The 26,748-nt window shown below is 42.1% G+C and overlaps 1 protein-coding gene across 13 annotated transcripts in view; it reads right to left on the bottom strand.

The window, feature by feature from the left end:
* The window catches only part of FGGY (FGGY carbohydrate kinase domain containing), a 331,539-nt gene that overhangs the window by 125,786 nt on the left and 179,005 nt on the right, over positions 1 to 26,748 (bottom strand). For 6 of the 13 annotated variants that reach the window (XM_065673210.1, XM_065673212.1, XM_065673211.1 and 3 more), the window contains 3 exons: positions 6,616 to 6,828; positions 4,599 to 4,710; positions 2,774 to 2,925 (listed from right to left, as the gene is read on the bottom strand). In XM_065673210.1, coding sequence (XP_065529282.1) covers positions 2,774 to 2,925; positions 4,599 to 4,710; positions 6,616 to 6,828 — 477 coding nt within the window. Of the gene's footprint in view, positions 1 to 2,773; positions 2,926 to 4,220; positions 4,284 to 4,598; positions 4,711 to 6,615; positions 6,829 to 9,920; positions 10,003 to 12,112; positions 12,346 to 19,010; positions 19,109 to 19,214; positions 19,292 to 24,014; positions 24,371 to 26,748 lie in introns of those variants that run through there. The other 7 variants (XM_065673218.1, XM_065673217.1, XM_065673222.1 and 4 more) reach the window with 7 other exon arrangements.

Genomic DNA, 26,748 nt, shown 5'->3' on the forward strand with positions numbered 1-26,748 from the left:
GTACAGAGTGGAACTCACTACCACAGGACACAGCAGCTTCACAAAATGCACGTAGGTTCAGGTAAGATTAGCTAAATTTATAGAGCATAAACCTCACTACTAATCAGACAAACAATGAGTCGAACAGATTTCTGCTCTAACCCACTACCGTTCCTGTATCAAGCAGCAGGCTGCACCTCTTGCAGTCAGCTGTCTGGAAACAGTTCTAGAAATCCTGGGAGTGTTTTCAGGAAAAACCAAACAACTGAACCAACTGTACATATTTGCAGAGGTTGGCAGCAAATTCCTGGAGAGAGTTTTACAGTACAGCAACAGACTTTGGGATGTTTTGAGAGGGATTTTATTGGAAAGCGGCTCCTTTGAAAGAGGCTGCACTGCTCACTGGAGCAAGCAATAGCTTGGTAGCAGAAGTTATTTCACATATGGTATAGAAAATAAAAGCAGAGGTGAGGATTTAAGACAAATAAACTACTCAGATCTATGACACTTCAAAGAAGCCTTGCTGGTAGCATATTTGGTGACATTTAGCAGTCAGGAAAGCTGGAGAGACTGAAGGCCACAATCACAGCCAGGCACACAGTGTAGGCAGACAGTGTGTAGAACTTCCCCAGGCAGCTCTGTCAACACATCTCAGCCCTAACATTCAGTGCTCACAACAATCCCATTTTGGCCTTCTCCTCAGCAACACTGGGGGCCACATTTTCAAAGAGTCTAATTTTAAGTCATGAAGTTCTCATCTAGCCAACTGATTCAACACTGCAAACCAGGTACAGTGAGCACAGTTATTTTTAGTTGTCACAACAGAAGCAGAATGGGAATTTCACTTCCAACTTTGCAAAGACTTCAGATATTCTCTGTTGAAAAGGATATAACCTGACATTCAAAGTCATTGTAAAATTCACCCTCCTTGGCAAAAAGTGAGAACACTTGCATTATATGAGGCTGCATTTCAGCTGTTGGAAGCTAACATGAACCTTTGCTGCTAGCCATATATCATGTAATACATTGTCACGTTACTGTGATTGGCACTGAAAATAAACCATTGCTGTTCATACAATTCCTTTCACCCTCCTCCTACTTTGCAATCAGTATAGAAGCAGTAAGCAAAGACTCAGTCACATCTCTCTCCAAAGCTAGAAGGAATAGCACTACATGCCCACATCTCAACTGATTACAACCACCTCCATAATAAATGTTATTGTTCCTTCTCATGAGCTCACTGAGGTGCTAGTGAGTTAAGTGGTGTAAGCTTAAGCAGTTTAAGAGTATGTCTTTGCTAGTCCACTCAGAATGCAGGAACTGTCGCGTGAGCAGCTCAGCAGATACTGAGGTAAAAAAAACACTCTCTTAAAGATAATAATCTCTTTAGCTGGTACGTCAGGAGCTGAAAAGGGACACATGAACAAGCCCTGTAATGCCCTTTGCCAGGCAATCTCTGCTACTGGCTGGCAAGTAGGTTAAGGGGAATTGTATTTCCTACCCATTTGCTCATGGAGGGAACAAGCCCTGCAATAGTTGCTCTCCCCCTTTGTACTACAGCAATTATGTCAGAGGGCTTTGAAGCCATAGCGCAGACTTACACCTCTGGTAAGTCTGTGCTATATAAGTCTGTGCATTTAGAAGAACCCATAATCTGGCCCTTCCTCATCGGTCAGGTACTGATATTGCAGACCTGACTGAAATATAAACATGTTTTGAAAACAATGGATTCATTTAAGGTTTTTACAGCTTACTTTTTAATATTTGTAGAATGACTGACATATGATACTCATGGCTCAAGAGGGAAAGAACTGGTAGATGGATATTCCTATTTCAGTATAGCATCCAAAAACATTAATTACCCCCTTTTATCATTAATCTGCCAGTACCTGCTTCTACCAACTAAATCCTTTGACTTTCCCCAATATACACCGTGCTATCATACGGTGTTTCATGTTTGTAAGTACAGGAGACTTCGGCTGCTTGAAACCGGCAGCAAGTAATTTACATTTGGGCTTTGTTAAAATGAGAGCAAGTGTCTTTGAGATCAAATGTAAAAGCCAGACTGGAGGAAGCTATAAAATATTCAAGTGGCAAGCATTTCTCCTTTTATCTGACAGCTATTATTAAAAGGCTGTATGTTGTTCTGTAACACACAAAATTTAAACACAAGAGACAGAGGTAGAGTTCCACATTATGAACAGAGCACCTTCTTTTTCAGATGCTCTGCTTCCTACAGATGGGACAGAACTAAATTGAAGCTCTACCTGAACAATTTCTCTACCAGCAGCCAAAGACATTACACATCCCCTCACTGTTGGATGCAGTGCTCCAGAGGCAGTCCCTCTGGCCAGGATGCCCACTGCTTAGATGAAGCTGCTTTCAAATTGCTAGAAATCCATTCCAGAAGTAGCACCTACATCCCTGTTAGCATGCCCAGCTACAAAGCAGGAAACACACCTCCATAACTATATCCTAGGGTACATCAAGGACTCATTCTTTACCTGCAATTAAATTTGTATGTCTAGCTAACCTTAAAATTAGATAAGAAAGGCATATGAAATATTTCTATCAGGAAACTCCGAATTTCAATAAAATCAAAGATATTTCTAAGTGAGAGGAAACAATGAACCTTCAAACATTTTCATCTCAAGTTACGGCTGACCTTACTTTGCAGGCCTTTGGGCTCAACACTAAGGCTGAAGACTTTTGTTTTAGAAATTTTGTTCTCAAATTAACAAACAAAGCACATTAATCATTTGTCAAAACACAGCACAGTTTCATACGTACTCACCTCCTTTATCCACAGCAATTTAGGTGGCTGCATTTCCACAGACATCACTCCCCCTACATAGCTCAAAACCCTGTGTTGCGTTGCATTGATGCGCTCAACTTGACTGACTGCACGATGGTCCATCCACATAATGATATTCCTATAGTTTTGTCCTTGGGGGAGAAGATAAAAATAAGGGATTATTTTAGGTTTGGTTTAACCCCACCTCAGTACTCTAAGTTACTAGACTCTAAGCTGCTTCATACTTTGACACATAAAACTGCAAATCTGTTTGTGTTAATAAACCGCAGCAGATATTGAAAGACACATTTCTAGCTCTCTGAGCCAACTTTAAGACATGCTGAGCACCGACAATGCTGACTGAAATCTATCAGGCTGTGAACATCCAAGACTTTGCAACACCATGCTCTTGCAGACTGTATTTCATTCAAAGAACCCAATCTTCTTGACAAAGTACATATATTGAGTTAAAAATATAAAGAAGGATTTTGGTGACTAAGAACTAAAAACAACATTATAAACTGAAGTTAACTCAGCTAGTCAGCTAGCGAGCTAGTTACATGGATTCTCTTCCCTCTTCAAGTATTATGAGGAGAACTACCCTAATTCCTTTCAGGGGGGTAATTTGCTGCAATGCCTTTATTTTGGATGTGGAATGAAAAAGCATTTGGCAAGTCTGCAGAATACATGAGAACAAGGAGAACGTCTTATCAAACCTACAGAGGACCTGCTGGACAGGTGGAATAGTAATCCAGATGACACTTGAGATTCCTCTCATGCAAAATTGAATCTTGAAAACATACTCTTAGACAAGGTAGAGGTTTGAGACACCGCTAACATGGTCTGAAACACAACTTAGAACTGTGAGACAACCACACCATGTCCGTACCAGTGTGACAGTATTCAGTGTGTTCTTGTCTTTTTATTTAACACCACCACTATGTAAACTCAAAGTTCTTAAGGATATCAGAGAACAAAAAATGAGAACTGAATTTGACTCAGTAGCCCAAAATAGACCCAGACATCATTAGGCATTGAACAGATTGTAAGAGACTCTCAAACTGAAAAACAAATACTCCCATCTAAATTTAGCAAAGGACATTTTGGGGGGCAAAGCTGGGGCTTTGTGAAGGGTAGGAGGAGATGACAAATACGACTGAGAACAGAAAGGGAACATACACAGAATGTGATTATGGCCCTGTAACTACTGATTTAGCACACACCTCATCTTAAATGGGATTCACTGAAAAAAATCATCACAGACTTTTTGTCTTATGAATCATCTTCTCAAATACTAATTAAAAAATTACAAATTTGAGAGGAAGGTCACAGACTTTCTGAAAGTTTAGCATTGTCCTAAAGACAGAACACAAGGGTAATAAGATACACAAGCTGAATCTCTTGCCTGCCGCCCCATGACAGAGTAAGCTGTTAAGACTATACTCACATTAACATTTTCAGCAATCCTTTAGCCAGTGTGGATGGGCATTTATACACACTTTAAAAGCTTTGATTAGTGAAGTCTGAAGGAGGAGAGAACATGCAGAAAAGAAAAATGAGCACAGATTTCTCTAAGAAGCAGTCTCTCTGAGCCAAGATGAATGGATTGGATCTTAGGATGCTGAACATTTAGCCAGACTAAGCAATTCCCATCTCAGATCCAATTCTGCAGCAGAATTAAAGCAGTAAAATTCTCACAAAAAGGATTTCCTGCCATCTATATCTCCAATATTTAGCCCTGTAACTTGGCATTTGGATGAAATTGTTTGCTCACATCAGTGGTAAGTCATGCAAAGTAACACCAACTTTTCTGCTGAAGTCCTACCTTCACAGTTGACTGCCAAAGGTTGGAATTGTTTATCCACAACAACAAGGGAACAGGTAGCATCAAACCCAACCCCTCGAATGTGGCCAGCATCTACTCCAGAGACGACTTTCTGCAAATATAGAAAACATACACAAATACAAACATATCCATATATATGCGGGTACTGTGTGAACTGATGAGTACAGAAAATGAGTTACAAGTTGCAAGCTCAAACTCTGAAAGTTCTGAGATTCAGTATTCTTTAACACCTCCAATCAAAAATACACCAAACTACCAAAACTCTTTGGTTTTCAAAACTAAATTCAAAGGTCCATGAAGTTCTTTAACAGCTTTTTAATTTTACTAGCCACAGTCCTGCGCAAAAGTAGGAAGCACAAAACCATCAGAAAATAAAGCTAGCAGAAAACCAGCAATGTAAATTTTCTTGCTCTTTTAAAAGCTTGGAGTTCAGCTGCAAGTGAAGCATGGGCACAAGATCAGGGTCAAGCATTCCCATCAGTTCAACCTCACTCAGTTCCCACTTGTGGAAGCTTTGTAGAATTGCTTTGTAATATTGTGCCACAGCTTTTTGTCTTGCAAGAGCAAAGGGACTCAAAACTAAAGTTGATCAAAAGCTGTAGCAGTGATAACACCTCTGTAAGGCACACCTTTCCAAAGGCTCTGTTACCAAGAGTTTGGATAGCATACTTTTGGGAAGTTTTTCCAAAACAAACAAAAACTCGCTGCCCCAGAGAAGCTGAACTTCATGGCTTCCAGCAGCACTGGAAAAAGAAACACAACACCCACATGGATTAAGTGCCAAATGAGGTTGCAAGACACCTAAAATGTAACACTGTAATAAATTGTCACTTCTCAGCAACAATAAAAATATCATTATTTTAATTAATACTATAACGAAAGACTTTCACTACAGCGCCAGTCTCTTACTGGCTCTGTAAGAGTATAGTTCCAAAGCCGTTTTTTTTTGTTGCTTACATATAAGAGATTGTATTTAAACAGGTTCAGAGCAAGAACAAAGCAATTCACAAGGAGAAAAATCAAGTAAGTAGAATAAAAGACTCTTTCTGCTTTAACATCAAGCTGTTCTTTCCTGTCACTCACTTCTTCCTAGCCCCTCACCTCAACTCCTTCATCTCAGGTCATTTCTGCAGAGCCAAGCTCATGAATGTTTAAAAAGGCTGATCAATAACAAGGGAATGGGTGAACTGTCCACCTGCAAATTACCAAGCACATCATGAATATTTAAAAAGCCAACCTTAGAACATGGAGCAGGCCAGGGTTTTATTAAGAAAGATGGAACAGTCTATATGCGCATTGCCAAACAAGGTCACTCAATTACTTTTACCACCAGCACATATAGGCAGCTCTTTGGATCAGAGGGTACAAAGAGGTACAAATTTTCCATTTTACTAAGGTTTATTTCAATTCGGGGTTATGTTTGAGACTATCCACAAACATATATAACTTCTTTTGGTCTTATAATACTGGATCCTCTTACAATGAGGATCACAGATAACAGACATTAATGGTAGGTACCATTTACAAACCAGATTACAATCTCTTTACAATAAATGCTGCTTTTCCAGTGAAGCACAACGCACATCTTTAAATATATGCATTATCAGGTTCTGAGCAACTTTTGCTCCTCAAAGAACTGTCTTGTGGATACATCGGATATGACAGAAACAAAACCCACAGATGCGACTCTTGCAGGCAGTGGGCAAGTAATTCACCTGAACTAACAGTGAAAAGAAAAGCTTTTCGTTCCATTTTCAGTTGTAGCACAAGCTCCTTCTACTCTGGCCTTGAGCTCCTCACCTGTATCACAGTCACTGAGACTGTACCAGCCATATCCTCAAGATACCTTTAATGCCCAAGGATGGTTACAAGTTACACAGTAATACAGCAAGCACAAAACTTAATATTAAATGCCAGATACTAGAAGACCTTAAACTTTCCAATTTTGAGGAGCTACCTGCAACATATCTCCTTCATTTTCTTTTTCTTCGCGTACCTTTGTGACTGAGCAGCAAGCAGCCCATATGTCTGCAGAGGACTGCTCGTAGTGGTCTGGTTGGGGCTCCCAAATTTGGATTGGCTGCTCTGCATGTGCCACCACTGTCCCAAGCCCATTGACCAATGCTGCGCGAACACTTGCTGAGCCAACGTCAATTCCAACATAGTATTTTTCTGGAGTCTGCTTCTTACTGTGCATTTTTAATACAACCTGTCAGAGGGAAATAAAAAAGGTGTTAAAAACAAATAAAATGACTGATGATGGAAAACTGTACACAACAAGATGAGATGCTGTAGAGGCAGTTTGCTTATTTTTTTCAGGAAATCTTCACTTGGCATTTAATTACTTTGAGTGCTCGATTCTTGTACTACTTGTACCTTTTTAATTCAAATGTCTGTGTGTAAGCTGCATGGCACAGAAGCTCCTGAAAAGCAAACTGCAAATGTGCATGAATGCAATCAAGGAAATGAGCTGGGGTCATACAGTATCATGTCTACATAAAGCGGAAAAGAGGGAAGGAGATAGGAAGGGAAAGGTACAGTTCCAAACTCAGCAGAAATCAGGAGCTGGTGCTTTACACAGAAGGGATATTTCAACCCAGAAACTCCTGGGATTTCAACATCTGATGGCTGGTAAGTTGAATTCACCTCTGGAAACGACAGCAAAAATCACCACAGGTATGTCACTGCCCCAGTGCAAACAAATTACACTCCTGAAGCAGTGAAAGGGGTGGTGTGCCTGGCTCAGCTGAACCCTCACCTGAAAAGGAAGGAAAAGCCAAGAGCTGCTATCTCCCATGCAGCCAGCCAGCTCCTGAGTGGCATATTACTGCTGAATGAGCCAGCAAGTCAGGCTGAATGTCTGTAGAACCTGGACAGTTTGCCTCCCCAAAAAGTGGCCAGATGCTGATAATTTTATGTGGCATCTGGTACACATTACCCAATTTGGAGTCCTCCAAAGGGGAGGGGAGGGAGGAAGCACATGAATTAAAAACTGGTTCGGTTTTTAAGAGCTATCCACCATCAATCCACACCATTGTGAAGATTCAGAAAACTATTTGCTGAAAAAGTGTTGCCTACTCTCTGGCAACCTACAAGAACAAAGTGAGGTTAATTATTCACACTGAGTTGCTGATTTCACTATATTACGGTTAACTATCTGACATTTAATACAGTGACAAATGCACTGTACTTAATTTCTCACAGTTTGTCCGTAATTAATAGTTAACATCTACATTTTAGTCAAGATGGGATGATACTAAGGAAGAGCTTATACAAAGTATTTGAAACATCAGACAAGTACCAAGGTTAGTGTTCATAGGAATCTTCAAGCCTCTGAAACACACAAAACTCAGCTGACACATAGCTTCCGATTTCCAGAAAATGGATGGATCAATTATGATGTGATGAATACTTAGTATTAACTCAGCATCAACATGGCTCTACCTAAAAACAGCCCATCTCTCCCAAAGAAATGACCTGCATTACTTCTGAAAGCTGGGTTGGGAGGGCTATAGGCAAAGGGGGAAAGATTCAGGAAGCACTGCTTAGTAATACAAGACGAAGCCTTGGGTGAGATGGTTTAGTGTGAGGTGCCCCTGCCCATGGCAGGGGGGTTGAAACTGGATGATCTTAAGGTCCTTTCCAACCCTAACTATTCTATGATTCTATGATTCTTCACGTTTCAAATTAATCCTGGGGTTATTTTTAATAACTAGAGTTTAGCGGCAAATATACCAAAAGCCTGATAGAAACAGCAGTGGAACAGAAATTGGTGAAAGTCCTCTCCCTTCAGACAATACTGATCATAGAGACATAAACTGTACTCAAATTTGGAAGCAATGTTTTTTACTTGTTTTATTTCTACAAGGCAGAAAACCAAACCTTTTTTTCCCCACTACCAAAACATCTTGAGTACAGGTCAACATCTATCCTTGGGTATCGCTTTGAATCATAGAATCAACTAGGTTGGACTTGATGATCTTAAAGGTCTTTTCCAACTTTACCCCAGGACTGCCAAGTCCACCAGTAAACCATGTCACTAAGGGCCTCTACATGCTTTTTGAACAATTCCAGGGACAGTAATTCTACCAGTGCCCTGGGCAGCCTGTTCCAAAGCCTGACCACCCTCCCAGTGAAGAAATTGTTCCTAATATCCAGTCTAAACCTGCCCTGGTGCAGCTTGAGGCCGTTTCCTCTTGTCCTATCACTTGTTACTTGGAAGAAGAGACTGACCCCCACCTCACTACAACCTCCTGTCAGGCAGTTGTAGAGAGCAATAAGGTCCCCCCTGAGCATTCTTTTCTCCAGACTAAAGTCCTCCAGGTCCCTCAGTCACTCCTCATCACACTTGTGCTCCAGACCCTTCACCAGCTCTGTTGCCGTTCTCTGGCCCTGAACATAGTATTGGCACAATATAAATGGCTGTTCACATCAACAGTTGGCTTGTAACCACCACTGTGGATGGCTTTTACAAATTTATAATCACTGAGGTTTAGAAGTAGCAGGTGAAATACAGAAGAAAAAAAAGGGAGACCCTTACCTCAGAAAACTCCAAACATCATTCCAGATAATAATTACGCTAGGCAACAGCTGAATTAGAACAAAGTTTAATTTAAAACAGCATAAGCCAACACTCTGGCTACAGAAACTTGCCCAGCTTTCTCTCATCCTGCCCCTTAAATGGTTCATAGAAATGTGGTCAGTCTGTGGAGATGTTATCACAACCTGTCCCATACAATCACTTTGTACTGCCTGAATCTACCATACCATGCTTAGACACCACTGCTGGGGGCCAGGGACAATTTTTAACTTCTCTGCTTAGACAGCATCAGCATGAAGGAGTCCTCTCCACCACTAAAGCTCCTGAGCAACCTGGTACAAACCAAAGCAGGTACCACACCGCATTCTGCACAATGGCAGGGTCACTAGAGGAAGTTGTACAGAGCATTAGCTTCTAACATCAGAAACAAGACAAAAATCAAAGCTATAGAACATACTGCAGCACTGATGGCAATACTAGCTACTCTCTTTCAGCACACTGATTCTCCCCAGTAGCTTAGGTGCAACACACACTAATCTTGTTAAGCAAGGTCATCTGTTCAAGCAATGAGCAATCAGCTAAAAATAATGGTGTGCCATGAGCCTAACACCCAGGAATATTGGCAAGAAAGCTGGCTTTATTTTCTTGGCCCTGGCTCTATGACCTGGTCAGACTAACAAAAGCTAATGCCTCTGACAGAGAGAAGACAATTCTCCTGATATCAGTGATTAATACTGCATCTGTCAGCTGGGGATACTTACAGCACTCTGCATCTTCCTTTTAGCCCTTGGCTGTAAAAGCAGTTTTAAGACATTCTTTTCAACAGATGATGCTCACTTTTTAATTCTCCTCACAGCTTAAGAGGCTGGCTGCAGATGCTGCTGGCTACTTGCAAGAAACTGTACTATGAAGAAATTGCCTAAGACTGTTCCTGATACTATCTCACGAATTTCCCTGTTTTTCCCCTATTTCAGCACTGCCTTTAGCAGCTGACTCATAAAAAGATGAGAATAAACCACAAGCTGCAAAGCAAATTATTTTTTTTAACATAGGCAAATCTTTCTTACTTGCTTTTCACAAAATACAAATAGCAAAAGGAGTATTTTACATCCTGCCTCCTTCTCACATATACAATGTTACTCTAAATTTTTATTTCTCTTCCTTGTATGGCAGCCTTGATTTTAGCTCATTAAAGTGTTTTTGCTACTTGGAGAACAAGCTTAACAGATGTTAGAGAATTAAGCTCATAGTACCTCCTACTCAGCACTTAAAATTATGGCTTTGCATTGGATTCTTCCCACAAACATTTGAAACCTGGAACTCAATAAGCCCATGTAATGTTTACTTTCCTTTTTTCCTTACTAAGCAACCAGGATGTGCATGTGCGAGTGACTGGGCAGGAAGCAGAGCTTGTCTCTATGTTCAAGCAGCACAGATCAGTCTATGTGGAGCCACTAGTTTAATTCTGTAAATCGGTGCACATAAGAAAGAGTTAAGTGACAAAGTCCAACCTATCTTAACTGGTCTTTCTCTGAGTAAGGCTCACCTAGATTTACAAAACAATGCTTCAATATCTTACCAAGAAGGGTTCAAAGTAAATATTAATCCCTTTTTTCCAGCACTTAGTTACCAAGGCTGTTCAAAGTACAACGTCTCTGCAATAGGATCTCATCTGCTGACAAAAACATGATTTGATGCCAAGGTTTCTTCTGGAATACCAATCACTTGGCATGCCACCTACTTGTCAGCCAGATCCACAAAAAGTACTGTCATCTTTAGGTTGTAAGTATTACCAATTAGGGACTCTGTCTACAGGTAACTTTCGAGTACCTAGGAACTCAGCAGTGAGGTTGGTCAAAAATCTTTATCCAAAGTATTTTAGTAAGAATTTAAAGAGAAATGTTACCATTCAGTTTTGTTCACAGGAGATTCCTTTGGCACAAGAGGAATCTCCAAATCAGAAATCAAGAAACTCTTTAATGGAGTTCAGAGGTAGTAGAAGGTCCCAGCACAAACTTCTTGCTTTGGAATCTGGACACCAACTTCCATTGTCATGCACGAAAGAAAACTTTGGTTTGGATTTTGTATCTACTGGATTCTTAGCATACAGCTTCTGCAGACAATACAATCATGAGGAAAACAGTGAACCAGGAAAACAACTAAAATAAAAAGCCCTAAAGGTCCAGTCAGTCAAGTCAATTCCTTGCACACAATATTCCTAACAAGACACCAGAATGCTTGATGCATGTTTATGGACTTCCCAGTGGTGAAAAGCAGTGGTGATAATACCTTCTACATCCCTGAAGTATCTACCTCAGGAAGCCTGGCTTCTTGCAGCCAACAAAAATGCCTCCAAAGCTTCAAAGCAACTTTGCCTGTCCATTGCAGAATAAGGGCTTCACATTCACAACTTCTTATTTGAATTTGAAAACAGAAAGAAAGGGAGAGAGAGGGGAAAAAAATAATTTTAAAAAGACAGTTCCAGCTCGACTGTGTTAGTCCAGGACTATAACTACTAACACAGGACAAGAAGCCAAAATTCCCTCCAAGCACTAAAACAGCAAAGGTCTCTTTGCAAATCACAGCAGGGACAGAATGGCTTTTCAAACAAGCATTTATGATCAAAAGGGCTACAGCATATGATAAATATTTATACGGCCTATTAAATAATAGTCTGCATAAATATTATTCAAAATGTGCGTGCTGGAAACCACAGACTTCCCAGTTTATCCTTAAACAAATGTGCTAGTTTTCCCACATAGGCATCGAAAAAAAGGACAGGGGAAACCGTCATTTGCAAAAATACTTCTTTATAAAAAATGAAAACCCTTAACATTGCTTATTTTAATCTAAAAGGAATGACTAAGTAACCAGAGGACTGCTTCATTACAACTAACTATTAAACTCAGTCTGTCCTACCTTGCTACAGAGTTATCAAAGTGCCAGGACATACCTTTGTTCAAGCTACAGTAGAGGAATGCTGCACACTCACACGAATGCAGGCTGGAGCTCAGCACAAGTATTTATCAGCTGTAAGTATAGATTTTGTGGTACCGTGATTAAATCCAAGGAATTCTGAAGGACTGGCATGTCTGTTTGAAACTTTGATCTTTGGAACGCTGCAGGCTGCCCAGACCCAGCGATCATGGATAAACAGTGTGTTTTTAGTAGTGCAGCTGTGCTTTTCTATGGATTACCAAGAAAAAGATTAACAAACTCAAATTAGGCTTTATAATCTTAGTGTGAAAAGATCTAAACATGTTTAACAAAAGCTCTTTTTCAATTGTAGGAAGGCGATAAAACCCAAGAAGCAGGTTTTGATATTATATTGGAAATTCAGAGCTTTGTTGGCTTTCTAGAGTTTCGGTAAGCTAACAAAAGTGGTGGTGGTAGAGAGCAATCTCTTCTTGAAGACAGTGAGCTCCCTTTCCTCTTCCAGGTTCTTTAATTCCTGTTTGGATGTGAAAAGACAAAGGCAGCACATGTCTGTGTGGGAGAGTGGGAGCAGATGGGGAATTCAAATGCTATGTTGAAGGGCAGTACTAATATAGAATAATACCTTTAAAATGCCCAAGGGGCTGTGCTATAACTATCAACAAGCATTTATTTTTCAGCTCCCCGACAGCAAACAAAACAAAAACAAGGAACAAAAGCACACCTCCTCTCCCCTTTTCCCTTTCCAAAACAGAAACACGTACATGCAGGAGATTGCTGCCTTAGGAATGTGGGGACTGTGTTAACAATAACAAAACCAGAGCAAGTTAAAAACAAAGCTGGAGAAAGTTTGCTTCTCCATTAAAAACCAAGCACTTCAAGGTTATTTCGTTCATTCTCTGGTAAATTCTGCAGAGCTTTCTCACACCTCAGAACAATGAAAAATGGCTTCAAATAATGGAAGAGATCTCATTTTAATAGAATCAGACCCCAACTCCCAGTCCCATAATACTTACATTGTTCCACCAAAACCTTCCTAATTGTTCCACCAAAACCCTTCTAATTGCCCCACCAAAACCTTTCTAATTGCCCCCCCACCCCCTTACACTGTAATCCATTCTCAGTAAATCCCACCACAGGGCTGAAAATATTCTACTACTTTCTACTACCTCCTTTTCTCTCTATAAATAATTCACTATGGACTAATCTTCTGTAATGTCTCTCCATAGGTTGTCGGTTTTTTTTTTTTCCCGCCTCTATCAGTGTCCAAGACAAAGCATTACTTCATCACTGCCTTCTGCCCTTTAATTGCAGCTTTTGTATTTTAAATACTTTCAGGCCAAACTACTTCCACCTGCTCTGATATAAAACAAGACATATCCCAGCTTACCCTGGTGTAACTGATTAGCAAAGAAAGGAAAATGAGTAAGCAAATTATTCTAAGAAATGAGATCCAAAATCAATTTAGTTTCAGCTTCTACTGCCTACATAGATATCACACTCACGAGCAGAAAGATGTCAGCATGACCAGTGTCAACAAATATCAATATCAAATATCTCCTAAATGCAGTACACAGTTGTTTTTTCCCTATAATCTCCTCTAGGAGAGATTTGTACTAAAACAAAAAAATGATGTTTTGGGCAGATATAGCATATAGTACTGTTAATCAAGTAAGAGCAACAGCATTCTGGATCCTGATGAAAGAGAAGAGCACGGCTGCAATGGGTCAGATGAAGGGTCCAATTAGTACAGTATCCTGCCACAAACAGCAGAAGCCATAAGAAAAGTATATGCCTGCCCTTTTCATTCAGCAATACTTCCCCAAGACACTTTCTTCCTCCTGCTATCTATAGCAGAGGCACTTCCTGAGCCAGAAATTTTATCTTTAGGATTAGCAGACCTTGAAGGATTTTTCCTCCCCGAATTTGTTTGTGCTGTTTCTGAATCCAGGGAAACTTTGGTAACTGCAAACTACTGTGGTAATGAGTTACAAAGTTCTGTGTAAACAATGAATGAAAAAGTCCTTTCATTTGTTCTGAGCATGCCACCTGCTAGTTTTGTTTGATGTGCCTGAGTTCCAGAGCTACAGGAGACATTAAGCAATGGCTCCATATTTACCTTCTCCAAGCAGCCACGATTACATTGCATTCTGAATTGGCCCCAGAAGGCTCACTGCAGCTGTCTACCGACCACGGCTGATGAGCTGAACTGACAATCTTAACATGGTCAGGTATGTCAGAAAGCATTTTTCTGCTCTCTGACTGTTCATGGATGTGGCAGTAATAAGTACCACAACAGAGAGCAGTAGTCCAGTACTAATATGCAGCTAGCAATGATCCCAAGACTGCTTTGGGCAAGTAGAGATACTGCTCAGAGATGCCCACAGCAGAAAAATAACATGCTGGTGTCAACTGAGAGGTGCTGCTTTGGAGCACAGAGGTAGCTATGGCAGGCCAGGGATTTCAAACTTCGAGCAGTTCCCAAAACATTGGCCCTCAAAGTGTGGCTAAGAGGAATTCAGGAGCTCCTCCCTTGGAGAAGACTTGGCTACTGCTCACCCTGGTTTTCTTCAGAATGAAGATCAAGGCACCCACGTAGTTTTTGCATGCTCTGATAGGCCCTGCATCACAACAGGCATGAGAGTAACACCGCAGCATGCCTCGCAAAGCTGCCTGGGCAGAGACAGGCTGTGAGGCCAAAGGCAGACCGGCTCTCACTCTAAGGTTAGCAATGTGACAGTGCCCAACTGGGCTGCCCTGTTTGCTCCCCAGCCTGTAACTATGCTACACAAAAGGAACCAGGTCAGCTCCCTGCTCCACTGTTCATCTAACACCAGGAACAGCAGGAAACAGCTGCAGAGAGGAGCTCTCAGGAAAAAGGAAGGCCGAGCAAAGAGCCACAAAATGAGAAGACACAATCTACTAGGGAAACCCAACAGCTCCAATTCCCTCCGGGGCTCTCTTGGCTCTGCTTGGACTGGACCATCACCTCAACAGCAGGGTCTGATGATGCATTCATTGAAGGCAGTGGCAAAACTCCTAGCCATATTAGTAGTTCAGAATTAAACTCTTGACACTTGTGAACATCACAGGTGCACTCACACGTCTGCAGCATTTTGAATGCTTGCCATAACCCACAATTTGTCAAACAGAGGAAACATTCATCAGTTTATGCCAAGACACAATTCTCACGCTGGAAAACCTAAGGAATTAAGAGGGTATGTAGCAGCACCCTTTCTTCTCCACATCCTGAAAAAAGCAACTGATAGAATTCATGTACACCAATCTATTTAGATCTATTCCCTCCTCTGACACTGCAGCTGCGTGCATCCCTAAAGGCTGTGCTAATGATCTGGCAGACAGACATGTCCCAGATGACACTGCAGAATGCTTGAAGCTCTGAAAGGAGACACTATCTTGTTTATATTGACTATGAGGGGTAAAAAAATGCCATCTGATTATTACATAAATTCTAGCTGTAACAGCTTCATGACTAGTTGAAAGGGGGTAACAGGCTCCAAAATGACTGATGGACCCAAGTGGTTGGATCCATCAGCTTCTTAACCTAATGCTAAGGAAGATCTTTCTTATTCCAATGTCTTTATCACTTTAACCTATCCCATGCTGGACAGAAAGAATTTCTACTCATTGCCAGTAAAAGAGAGTCAGATTCCTCTAATGTGACTTTTGTATTTTTTCATTTTCTTCTAGGCTATAATGGCATTGGAGAAACAAAGACAATAAACCAACAAAACACACAAAAAAGAAGCATACAGTAAACACACCCCTAGCACAATGATGTTAATTCACAAAATATCTGTCTAAACTATAAAAAACAACTTGGAGTAGAATGCAGTTTGAAAGGCTCAACTGCAGTTCATGTAACCATACATACACCAGCTTTAAACTGCATTCCTGAAGCAAACCAGCCTTGGCATCAGGAGCTTCAGGTTGGAGAACATACTCTTACCTGGCACCCTGGGTAAATAAAGCCATTCTGCTACTGTGGACACCAAATTCACCAGCTGAAGTTAATGCTGATAACTCTTAATTGCATCTGTAGATTCCAGTGCTACATCAAGGTTGAATTTGGCACTAGCTGTGTGATTACGTATCAGCAGATCAGTATAAAAATAATTTGTTCTGAGTTCACAGTTTTATGAAATGACAAAACATCAAAATTAGCATTCTGGCTGAAATCCACTGCATTTCCCATCAAGGCTTACACATTTAAGCAACATCTGAACCAACTGTCTATAATTACTCCTGGCAGATGCTGGAACACTTAAGCCAGTAGTAGAGGCAATGGCGAAATCAATTTTTAAAGACATGCTGTAAACCACTTCTTTCAAGATGCTCAGCCCTGAGCAAATGTGTCCATAAGCCGAATCCACGGTTTACTATACCGTATTTGTTCACTCTTGCATAGTAAAAGCATGAGAAGAATGACAGCCCTGAGTAATCTGTCATTTTTAAATTAAACATTTATTTGGGCTGCAATTCCAAAAACACTAGCCCTGCAGTTGCTGTCACAAGTACTTAAGAGGAATTGAGGTTTCACATTAGTTTAGGTTAAAAGAAACACAACTTCTGCACCAAAATCAGAAGTCCAGATAGATCATACATGTGTAACCTGTCTACATCCCCTTCTTCTTTACAGTGAAAGAAGAACCACATCTGTTCATCTGAACCCAGCGAGTTCTCTTCCTTCTCCCTGCATACATAACTGGGGGGGGTATGTTGTTTGGTTGGTTTTTATCAATGTAGAATCTGTCTTCTCAATGACCCTATCAGTCTCCCAATTGCAAACTCCCACAAAGACAAGCCTGAAAGGGTATCAGGCCAACACCTCCCTCCAAGTTCCCTTCAATGACTTTCTCAAAACATCTCAGAAGTCAAGAGCTTCTAAACATGCTTGCCTCCAAGGTCACAAATTCTGTTTCATGCTCAGTCTGAGTACTTTCCCTGTCACACATGGAAATACAGAGGGAAACTCAAGGGGCAGCTCAAGACACCTGCCAGAAAGTATTAACAAGAGGCAAACAACCAGGCAATGCTGATGACAAATTTCCCTTTGAAAATGAAGCTCAGAAAAACATTTCTACCAAGACCATGCCACTACCCGTGATTTTGTGCATCTTTGATATTCTAGTTGCAGATACCAGGGAAGACTTTCAATGTGAGTCATTTGAAAAGCCCAAGATACAAAACAGGAACACACAGGAGAGCTACTGTGATCCTCTACTATAAATCTACTAGTTCTCAGGAAACAGATAAATCTCTAACAGAATCAAAAGAACACTTAAAGGAAGAACAGCTTAAGGAAAGACAGACTTGCGTGGAAGTACAAGAAAGAAAATCAGTAAGAGCCCATATTTAGAAAAGGACAATTTATATTTTTTTCAAAAAATAACATTTTTAAATGATAATTTAGCTGAGGACTATTAAAAACACTGGACAGAGTAACAAAAGTGGCTAAGAATTCCCATAAAAACCTATCAGCATAGTACTAGTTTATTTAGTCTCTCCTGACACTATAAATTTCTTTCTGCTTGATCCTTTCAGCTGGGAACAGCTGTCACTACAAGAACCCAATTCCCCCATTTTCCTCTTTCATCCTATCCCATCCCAGTAAAATTTTCTTACTATATACCAGCACATATTCCTGAAGGGGGGAATTATTATTTAAAGACACTTTACAATTTCAGTATGCTTTTGTACTATATTTAAGCACATTTAGAAAGAAGTTAATTTCAATAAATTAATGGTCTTCCAGGATGAGGAAATATATGAGGACAAAAAAATGAGAAGACAACCTTCACAGTAATGTGTCTGTTTATTACTTTCTAAGAACCGCAGAGACAAGAGCCCTCTCTTCTCCTTTCCCTAAAGCTCTCTCTTAAGTGTTCTCCAGAGAAGAGGCACTGATGTTAAACTTATTAAACTAGCTAACAAGTCCCAGGCACCTCAGTTAGAGAAAGAATCTGCAAGGTCACCAGTTCCTAACTGGCGCAAAGTACGTCACTAGTGAGGAATACAGCCAGTATGGTGAGCCCGGCACAAGTAAGTTCCAGCAGGTTACCTGGACGGGCTCTATGCCAGCCCACAAGCCTTATGAGAACTCAGGAACAACTGCCATGCAAAGGAAATGGTGCTGTGAAGGTGCGAGAAAGCAGAGCTGCAATACAAGGAAAGAGACAGCAGTAGAAGACAGCAATGAGAAGACACCAGTGCCAGCAATAACTGTGCTGCAGATACAAGCCTGGAAACTACCAGCTTGAGTAATGGCAAGATACACATTTAAGGAAATCTCCCATGGATCTGGGATAAAGAAAGTACTGAAGTGACGTACATGTCCCATCTGCCTACACCAGGTCACCTGAGCGCTGCCATTTAAAAAGCCATCTGAGAAACATAGAATGGTTTGGGTTGGAAAGGACCTTAGCATCATTCAGTTCCACCCTGCCACGGGCAGGGAAAATGGTGACTCCTCTGCCACGGTCCACAGGAGGAGGCACTGGGAAGAAGCCATGTGCCTTACCCTATCCCTGTGAAAGCTCAAGAGCCTCCCAGGGCAGTGCGCTACCTGTCAGGGCTGTGACAAAGGGCAGACTCGTTCTCATTAAATTTAGGCCTTATATATGGGCCGTGCTGTGGCGAAACACCAGCAAAAGCGAACTTCAGGAAGCTAGGCAGGGAGAATCGAATATAAACCCTGTAATTCCCCACTAGCAACGCAAAAACAGGCTCTGAAACCGATTCGGGCCAATTTGATCACGCAGCCAAGGCGCGGCCTGGGGGTGCAGGGAGCGGGGTTCTCTGAGGAGAAACCCGGGGAGCGGTGTTACACACGGAGGGAGGAGAGGGTTTACTTCAAAACCACCACAATCGCGACAGCGCTTCCCAGCCAGCAGCACCTCACGCACGGGGAAAGCGTTCCCTGAATGTCGCCGCGTCCTGCTCTGAGCGTTGAGGGCCGGGCCCGGCCGAGAGCCGTTAACGGCCGCAACGGCCGGCGGCGCTGAGGGAGCGCGCGCAGCGCTGAGGGGCGGCGCTCGGCTTGGGAGCCCGCCCGGCTTCGGGGAGTCTCCGCCGGGTCCTGGCGAGCGGCAGGCACTTACTTGTCCGACCCGAAACACTGCAATAGCAGCGCTACACAAACAGCGCTTTTCCTGACCGCCGGCCGCTGCCGGGAAACCCGCCGCGCTCCCCCCTTCCTCCTCCTCCTCCTCCTCCTCCTGGTCGCGCTTGCGCTGCCGGCCCCCCCCGGTGGGGCGGGGAAGGGGAGGCGGGAGCCGGGCCGAGCCGGGCCGGGCCTCCCCCGCTCGCCTTTGAAGGCTGCGCCGGCCGGTGCCGGCATCTGGTTTGCATTTGGGGGCCCGCGAGTGGAGCTCGCCCCGAGCGCTGTTGAAGGGCTCTGCTGTGTGTTAGGCGTAGCTGTCACGCTGAAGGCTGCCCTGCAAAGCCGAGCGCGCACTGTGCCCTGTCAGGAATTCAAGGGATACGAGGGGTTTTGCCTCGGAAAGGGAATCGTATTTCGCCTTTATTTAAAAGCGACCAGGCCAGAACCAAGGAGGGGGGTTAGGGTATTTCTGTTGCTAAATCGTATTTCCCAGCCGAAGGCCTGCTGCCCTTCCAGAGGGCAGAAATAGCGGGGGTTGCAGAAACATTTAGCATTTAAGCGGTGCAAGAAGCCCCGCTGAGAGCCAGGGGAGGCATAAATACAGGGAAACAAGCAGAAGGGTATGTCTGGAGTGAGGACATCCCCCACCTTGACCCATAAATATATAACCACTATCTACAGCAATAAAGGACTGCAAGCCACGGGTTGGACTTTCTGCATGGGGTTACTCTGCTCGAGAGATTTACCTGCAAAGCTGGAAAATTCCTGATGTAAGGAATGAACCCTAAGTTTAGTTAGAGATTTGCTTAACGTGAAGGGAGATTGGGGCAGCAGGACCCCCTCAATGCATCCCTTGAACACAGGCCAGCAGTGGCAGAGCACTCCTGCAGTGGACAGGATCAGCCCCCACCACGTCCGTCCACGGCCCATTTAGGGAGGAGCACACGGAAACCTTCACATAACCATCATGTCCAAAGCCCTCTCGGGGAGCCAACAAGGATTTTTCCCATTATCCCCCAAATATTCTCCAGCAGGAAATCTTGTAGCAAAATTAAAGCTCTCTTGCAACATTTCCAGAGTTTTCCCTCTTGGGCCCAGGCAGAAACAGTGCAGGAACAACCTTGCTCAGGGAAAGATGAGTGTTGTCTCGTGGTTGGAGCACAGGGTTCGTGGTCAGGAGCTGTGGGTTCTCATTCCAGCTTTGCCACTGAATCATTTTGAGAGCTTCGCTGGCCACTTTGTATTAGAAGCAGTAATTTTCCGTTGGGATGATTTTCTGATGGAAAACACTTCTACAAAAGCAAAATCTGGGTGAAAATCGACTTTCCATCGGGAATACCTTGTGTCTAGGCAGGGCAGGAACAAACATTAGACCCAAACTGAATTATTTGGGGTTTTCTCGCATTAATCCAAATGTTTTGTATTGAATAGATAGATCTTTATAAGAAATACCACCCTCCTGACTGGAATTCCAAGTCAGCTCCGTGCACAGTGGGAGTGTGTGCTCTCATGCTCTGCTCTGCTCCCCGGGAGGTCTGCACCTCCTCTAGTGGGATGCCGATTTCTCTCTTGTGAGACGTGCGCATCCCAATCTGAGTCAGACCAGTCCAGGCATGTGGGCACCTGGCCCATGGGAACAAATTGTAGTGTAAGACTACCACGCTGACCAAGGAAGTACACCACAGAGAATAAGTATAGAGCTCAGAGACACAAACAAGCTGTTTCACGTTAGCTGGGTGTCCCAAAACAAAGTACTGTGCCTGTGGATATACCCAAGTGTTCATTTCAACTGAAAAGCGGTAAAACGAAGCACAGAAAAATGGACCTAGATGTGTTTCTCCTACCTCTGACCATCAAATCCTATAAGCCTTTTCACAGAGCTCTGGTTTATAGCTCTTGCTCTTCACCCTCCCAACTACCTCCCTTCTTCGCTATTTTCTTCCAGAATCCTATTCCTCTGTGCATTAAAAACAAATTACATTATTTCTGTCTTCATTTATTCATAGATTGCTGACACTTTCTTTTCATATAAATGGTACTTGTTCTCCTCCCACAGCGTACTTGCAGACACATTTAAATCCCTTCTTATCTTTGGTTTTGCCAAGTTAAACATCAACCGTTTACATTTTCTTTCATAACAGCAAGTTTGGGGTTATCTAATAAGCTTTCTCTGCACTTGCTTCAGTCTGAATTCATCTTTTCTGAACATGAGGGATCACAGCCCAACACAATGTGTAATGTTCGAAACAACGTGACTTGTACCGCGGCAATAATCGTTCTCTGTGCACCCTTTTTGTTACAGGCAGGGATTTTGCCTTTTTTATACCTATATCACATTAGTACCTTAATTTATACAGATATTTTTGCTCCAATAAATAGAAAAAAATAGTTATCTGTCTGTAAATACAGACAAATGTATTAATTCTTCCTTAAGACATTTTCCATTTCATTATGCTTCTTTAGCAATTAGATGGTTTCTTTCCAAAGGGGTGATAAATGAAGATATTTTCAAGTACAACTACAAGATCTCCAGCCTCCAAAATCAAAGTCCTGAAAATGCCTTTTTTTATACTGAAGGAATTAAAGTTTAGATTATCACATATTCCCAAGACCCCGTGAGGCTTAATTCATTACGCCTTTGAAACATTCTGAAAGCTGAGGGTTAAGAGGTGTTATATTAGTGCAGAATAATGATGATTGATTAATTTGTGCTTTGTATCAGTTGCAGGAAGGGTAGATATGAGTGCAGTGAATCCTCTATAATCTCAAAATCTTTCTATAAACCTGAAAATATCTCGTAGGTGCATGTAGTTAAATGGAACACAGCCACTTTTTTTTCTGCTTAGAGTGGGGCTGTTGTAGTTTTGCTTCAGACACTACTGCTTCGAATAAACCTCCCTTTTTTCCAAGGTTCTGGTGAGATTCACTTCAAATCCACCCTTTTGCCTTTTCATTTCAGAGAAACTAATGAAAATTCCATTTTAAATATGCTTTCTGTGAGACAGGATCGTTCTTTTTTTTTCATTATTAACAAAAGCCTGTATTTCAAGCTGTAAGGGTACAACTCTCCATAGTGTAAATCAGCGTTGGTCTGAGATGGCCCGCAGTCCACTCCACCAGCACTGCAGAACAATTTAGTGGTTTTAGATGACAGTTGGCATCTTTGAATTATTCTCTTTTGCAGAACTAGACTAAATGTGACACTGGCTGGAGAAGAAATCTTGCATAAATCTGTCTAAAAAGACTCAATCATATTACTTCACTAGCAGTGGTAACCTTTGGAGGCCAAAGTCCAGACAGGTTGAGAAATGGAACATGAGTACATAAAGGTGACAATTCCATTAACTGCAATCAAAGAGAGAGGTGAATGTTGAGCTAAAGACAAATGACTTATTCTGTAGAGAAAAGAAAATATGTGTGTGAAGGGGAAAGAGGCAGAATGAACATTTTCCAGCCTTGTCAAGGAAATAAAGACCCAGTCCCGCTTCACTGAGATCAACACAAAAACATCTCTCAGCCTCCCTGGCCCAGCGTTCCAGCCTCCTGTTGAACTGTCATTTTAGAAGAGCACATGTACACAAGTGAGACACCCCAACAGAAAATGTCCTGCTGAATTGCCACCATAACCCTGCTGGAAATGCAAATATTGGGCCTAGATTTGCGGCCAACAGGGCATTCTGCAAAAACAAATGGGAAAATTGTTGGCATTTCTAAATCCAGTGATTCAGGATTCTCAAATACACCAGAGAAGATGTCACAGTGCAGTGGGGTGCACTTCAAACCCAGAGGATGAACAGGAACATCTTTGGGCCATTCTTTTGGGTCCCAAACCAGAAAGTCTGGGTACATGTTGATAACTGAAACTACCATCAGAGGGGGAAAATGTGTTCTTATGCAGGTTCAACACCAAATGTTAGCATAGATAAAGACAGACTGTTGGGGTGTATTCTCATCCCATACCCTTCAGCGAGGGCGAGGACAGCATAAGTAGCATCACTAAACACATCCACATTACCTGAGTGTTTTTAGAAGAGGTGGAAGCTTAGACACTAGCCATGCTGGCCACTGAGCTGCTTTGCCACACTGGAAATAAAACCACAAAGGGATCTAATCTGTTACCTCTCAAATCTTTCTAAATTTAAGATAAAGAGGAAACAAATGAAATAACATCTATATATATATAATCACTTCTTCTTTTGCAGTTTTCCCACTTATATGTGGCATTTTCAAGAATTTCTATGCAGAAAGCTTCATCTAAATGCAATCCATGCACCAAAACAATAGAAGCAGGTAAGAAAATTGGTATACTTACAGAAGCAGAAACAGATCTTTGAGCATTTTTACTAAGTATTGATACATAACAACTGAAGGGAAGAAGAGATTTATAAAGGGTCATGTAACACATCCTTGCTTAGGCACCTGAGGGCAGTTTTCACTCTCATTTTTAGGAAGCAGTATAACACTGGTATATGAAATAGAAGTTGAGGAATACTCTGGATGAAACGCTTACCAAATCATTAGACTAGGACTATTTATTCAAACAGAGAAATAGGGAAGTAAACCCCAACTGAATACTATGCAACAAGAAGAAGGGTTTTTTTTGAGTGTACAATAGGAAAAAAAGGAAATTTCCTTTGGGGAACTTTTTCTGGTTTTAGACAGAGATATTAAGCTACTCCTAGATACTAGAGCAGCCAAAAAGGGAAATCCCTGTTTTACACGGCTCTAAATATAGCTAGAACAATAATTCAGATTTTATCAATGTGTGACCCGTTTCCTTACGTTTTGGGCAGCTCACCTTTTAACACAAGAGTCAGCAGCCGATACAAACAAGCATACAAGATCGCAGGCTCCACCAAAATTCCAATGTGTTGCCCAGGGCCTGTTCCTGCCCGCCCTCTCGGCTGGATACCAATATTCTTTATTCTCAGGGGAGTCAGCCTTCCAAAAAACCACTTGGCACTTGAGTCAGGGCTGCTTTGTTTTCCTAACGTTCACGGCAGGCAGGATGTTTTCTGACCCTGGTACCCAACAGTAGAGCATTCCAGACAGCACGGGGATTTTTCTTTCAAAACCACATTGCCAATGCCATAAGAGTAAGTGAATTTCTGTGACACAGTGTGATCCTGGAGGGGGAAAAATAGAATGACTTTGTTGCCATACAGTGATACACAAAAGGAAAAAGCATGACTTGCCACCTTTACAAACTCCTTCTGTGCTGTGAATGCTGGCTCAAAATCATGTCTTTATCAGCTGGTTCCCCTTTGGGAAGCCTGCCAGATCTCCACAGAACAGGTTAAGAAGACCCCCCCCCCCCATCCTCTCCAAGTGTTTGGCCAGAAATGAAGCCCACTGCTGCAGTGGTGCAGAGGAGGTGCTCAATGGTCTTTGCATATATCATTGCTGTACCCGTTCCTGTTGCCAGCACATGAAAATGTTCTGCTTGCTCCCCAGAACAGATTCTGTCTGTAACCACACAGTGCAGGCACCCCTACAACTTTAGCATATGCCTTTAATCCTAGAAATACGGATTTATCATTAACATTTCTATTCAAGTAATTCCTGAGATCACTGGTGTTGAGGGCAACTACAGCTGTGCAGCCTTTGCCTTTGGAACAGAAAATACAGTGGTGAGGACTGACAGGTTACAGCTCAGCAAGAGGACTGGAGGACTTGGATAGAGCCTTGGGTGACATGGTTTAGTGTGAGGTGTCCTTGCCTATGGCAGGGGGGTTGGAACTGGATGATCTTAAGGTCCTTTCCAACCCGAACTATTCTATGATTCGATGATTCCTCACTGACCAGAAGCAGACATACAGCCCTGCTCTGCCCATCCTCCAAATCCAGAGGCAGATTAGCCAGAGACATCTTTCACCACAGCTCTATGCCAAAATCCAGAGGTGCAAAATCGCCAAATCACAATCTGTTTTGCTGGAAATGAATTTCACAAGCCAAGCTGTGAAAATCCATGGAGGTCCTGAAATTTCACAATGCCTGACATCCCAGGAAAATAATGAACAGAGGTTAAATATTTTCTGCAACATCCTTTCAAGCCTTTTTCCACGTTGACCAGCTCACGTGAAGTACTTTGTTACAGCGGTGAGACATCGCACAGAGATGCCAAATTCTGGTCAGCACATAGAAGGGTTGAAGAAGGCTCAGCCACACTTCAACCAGCACCAGCTGCCATGCCTGGGACTTGCTACAAAAGGCAGATCCTATTTTGCCCTTTGAATTCCCAAACGAGTGAACACAGTCCTGGGAGGCACAGTACCATCAGCATCTGTTAACTCATAAAAAATATAATTGCCTGCTCTCCAAGGGTGATTGTTAACTGGAATCTGTACTTCCCAGATTATAAACAACACACAGCCTTTCTCCTAAACTCATTGCAAAACATACAAATGATGCTCTAAAGCCAGCACTGTAATCCTTTACGATCTGAAATTGAACAGGGACTCATTCAATTACATAAAAAGAAGTTTGTGGGCTGTTCAGCCACCTGCAAATCATACACAAATAAACCAAACAGCACTAAACCAGGAATAAAATCACCATATATGTAGCTAGTTCCTATAGCAGTTACGTTTTCATGCTCTGTATACAACCCAAAACAAACTGTCTGCTTATAATTAAAATACGATACTGTCTCCAAAAGTCTTGCCTCTGGGGAGATAGTTTTCTACCACAGGGCAGATTCAGCCCTGGTGTAGTATTTCTGATTTCCATGGAATTACACCAGTAAAGAATTTGGCCCAACATCTTACCCACACTGATGCAATTCAAGTTTTAAGGCACAGTTATGGGGTTTCCTCCTAAGTCAAGCCAAGTTTCTGGAACAAGGGAAGTCTGTAAAAGAAACCGTTGGAGGGATGTTTTAGTCTGGCATTTAGGAATATTCACATAGTAGAACACGTCACGGGATTTAGTTTGTACGTCTTAACAGGTTAGAATGCCTTACTTTTATATCTTTCCTTACAGATACATTGCCAGTAGGTGGTCACAGCAAAACAGAATAAAACCCCAAGAAATGTAATGAAACAATTATAGACAGCTGTGAGCAGAAAGACATTTGAGGATCCAGTTAATTCTTCTTCGTCTTTGTTATACACATCTATTTCCTAAACTTAATATATTGCCTGAGTTTGTAATATATGATTAACAGAATGTCTGCCCCACGCAGGGCTCTGGAGAAAAAGGTAAGGTGTTAATTCCCCAACATTTTAGGTACCTTTAAATATTTTGGGCATGACAGTGCTCACACAGTGCTCTGGAGTTATGCTTTGCATGACAGATGGAAATGGGAATATGCACACTGATGCTCTCACTGATGTTGAAAGCTTCTGACTTCCGTGCAGAATCAGAAACAAAGAGCCATAACACTTCCCTCCTCCTGGAGCTAACCTGGTCTTCCCTAAAATCATACAGCTTCACAGGTCATGGCCCAGAAAACAGGAGTTTCCCCAGCCCTTCCTGCAGTGCTACACGTACTGGGCACTGTGATGGGGGGCAGGTTGCAGACAGTGGAAATG

The sequence above is a fragment of the Lathamus discolor genome, chromosome 3 (genome assembly GCF_037157495.1).
Source record: "Lathamus discolor isolate bLatDis1 chromosome 3, bLatDis1.hap1, whole genome shotgun sequence".
In the NCBI taxonomy this organism is placed as follows: Eukaryota; Metazoa; Chordata; class Aves; order Psittaciformes; family Psittacidae; genus Lathamus; species Lathamus discolor.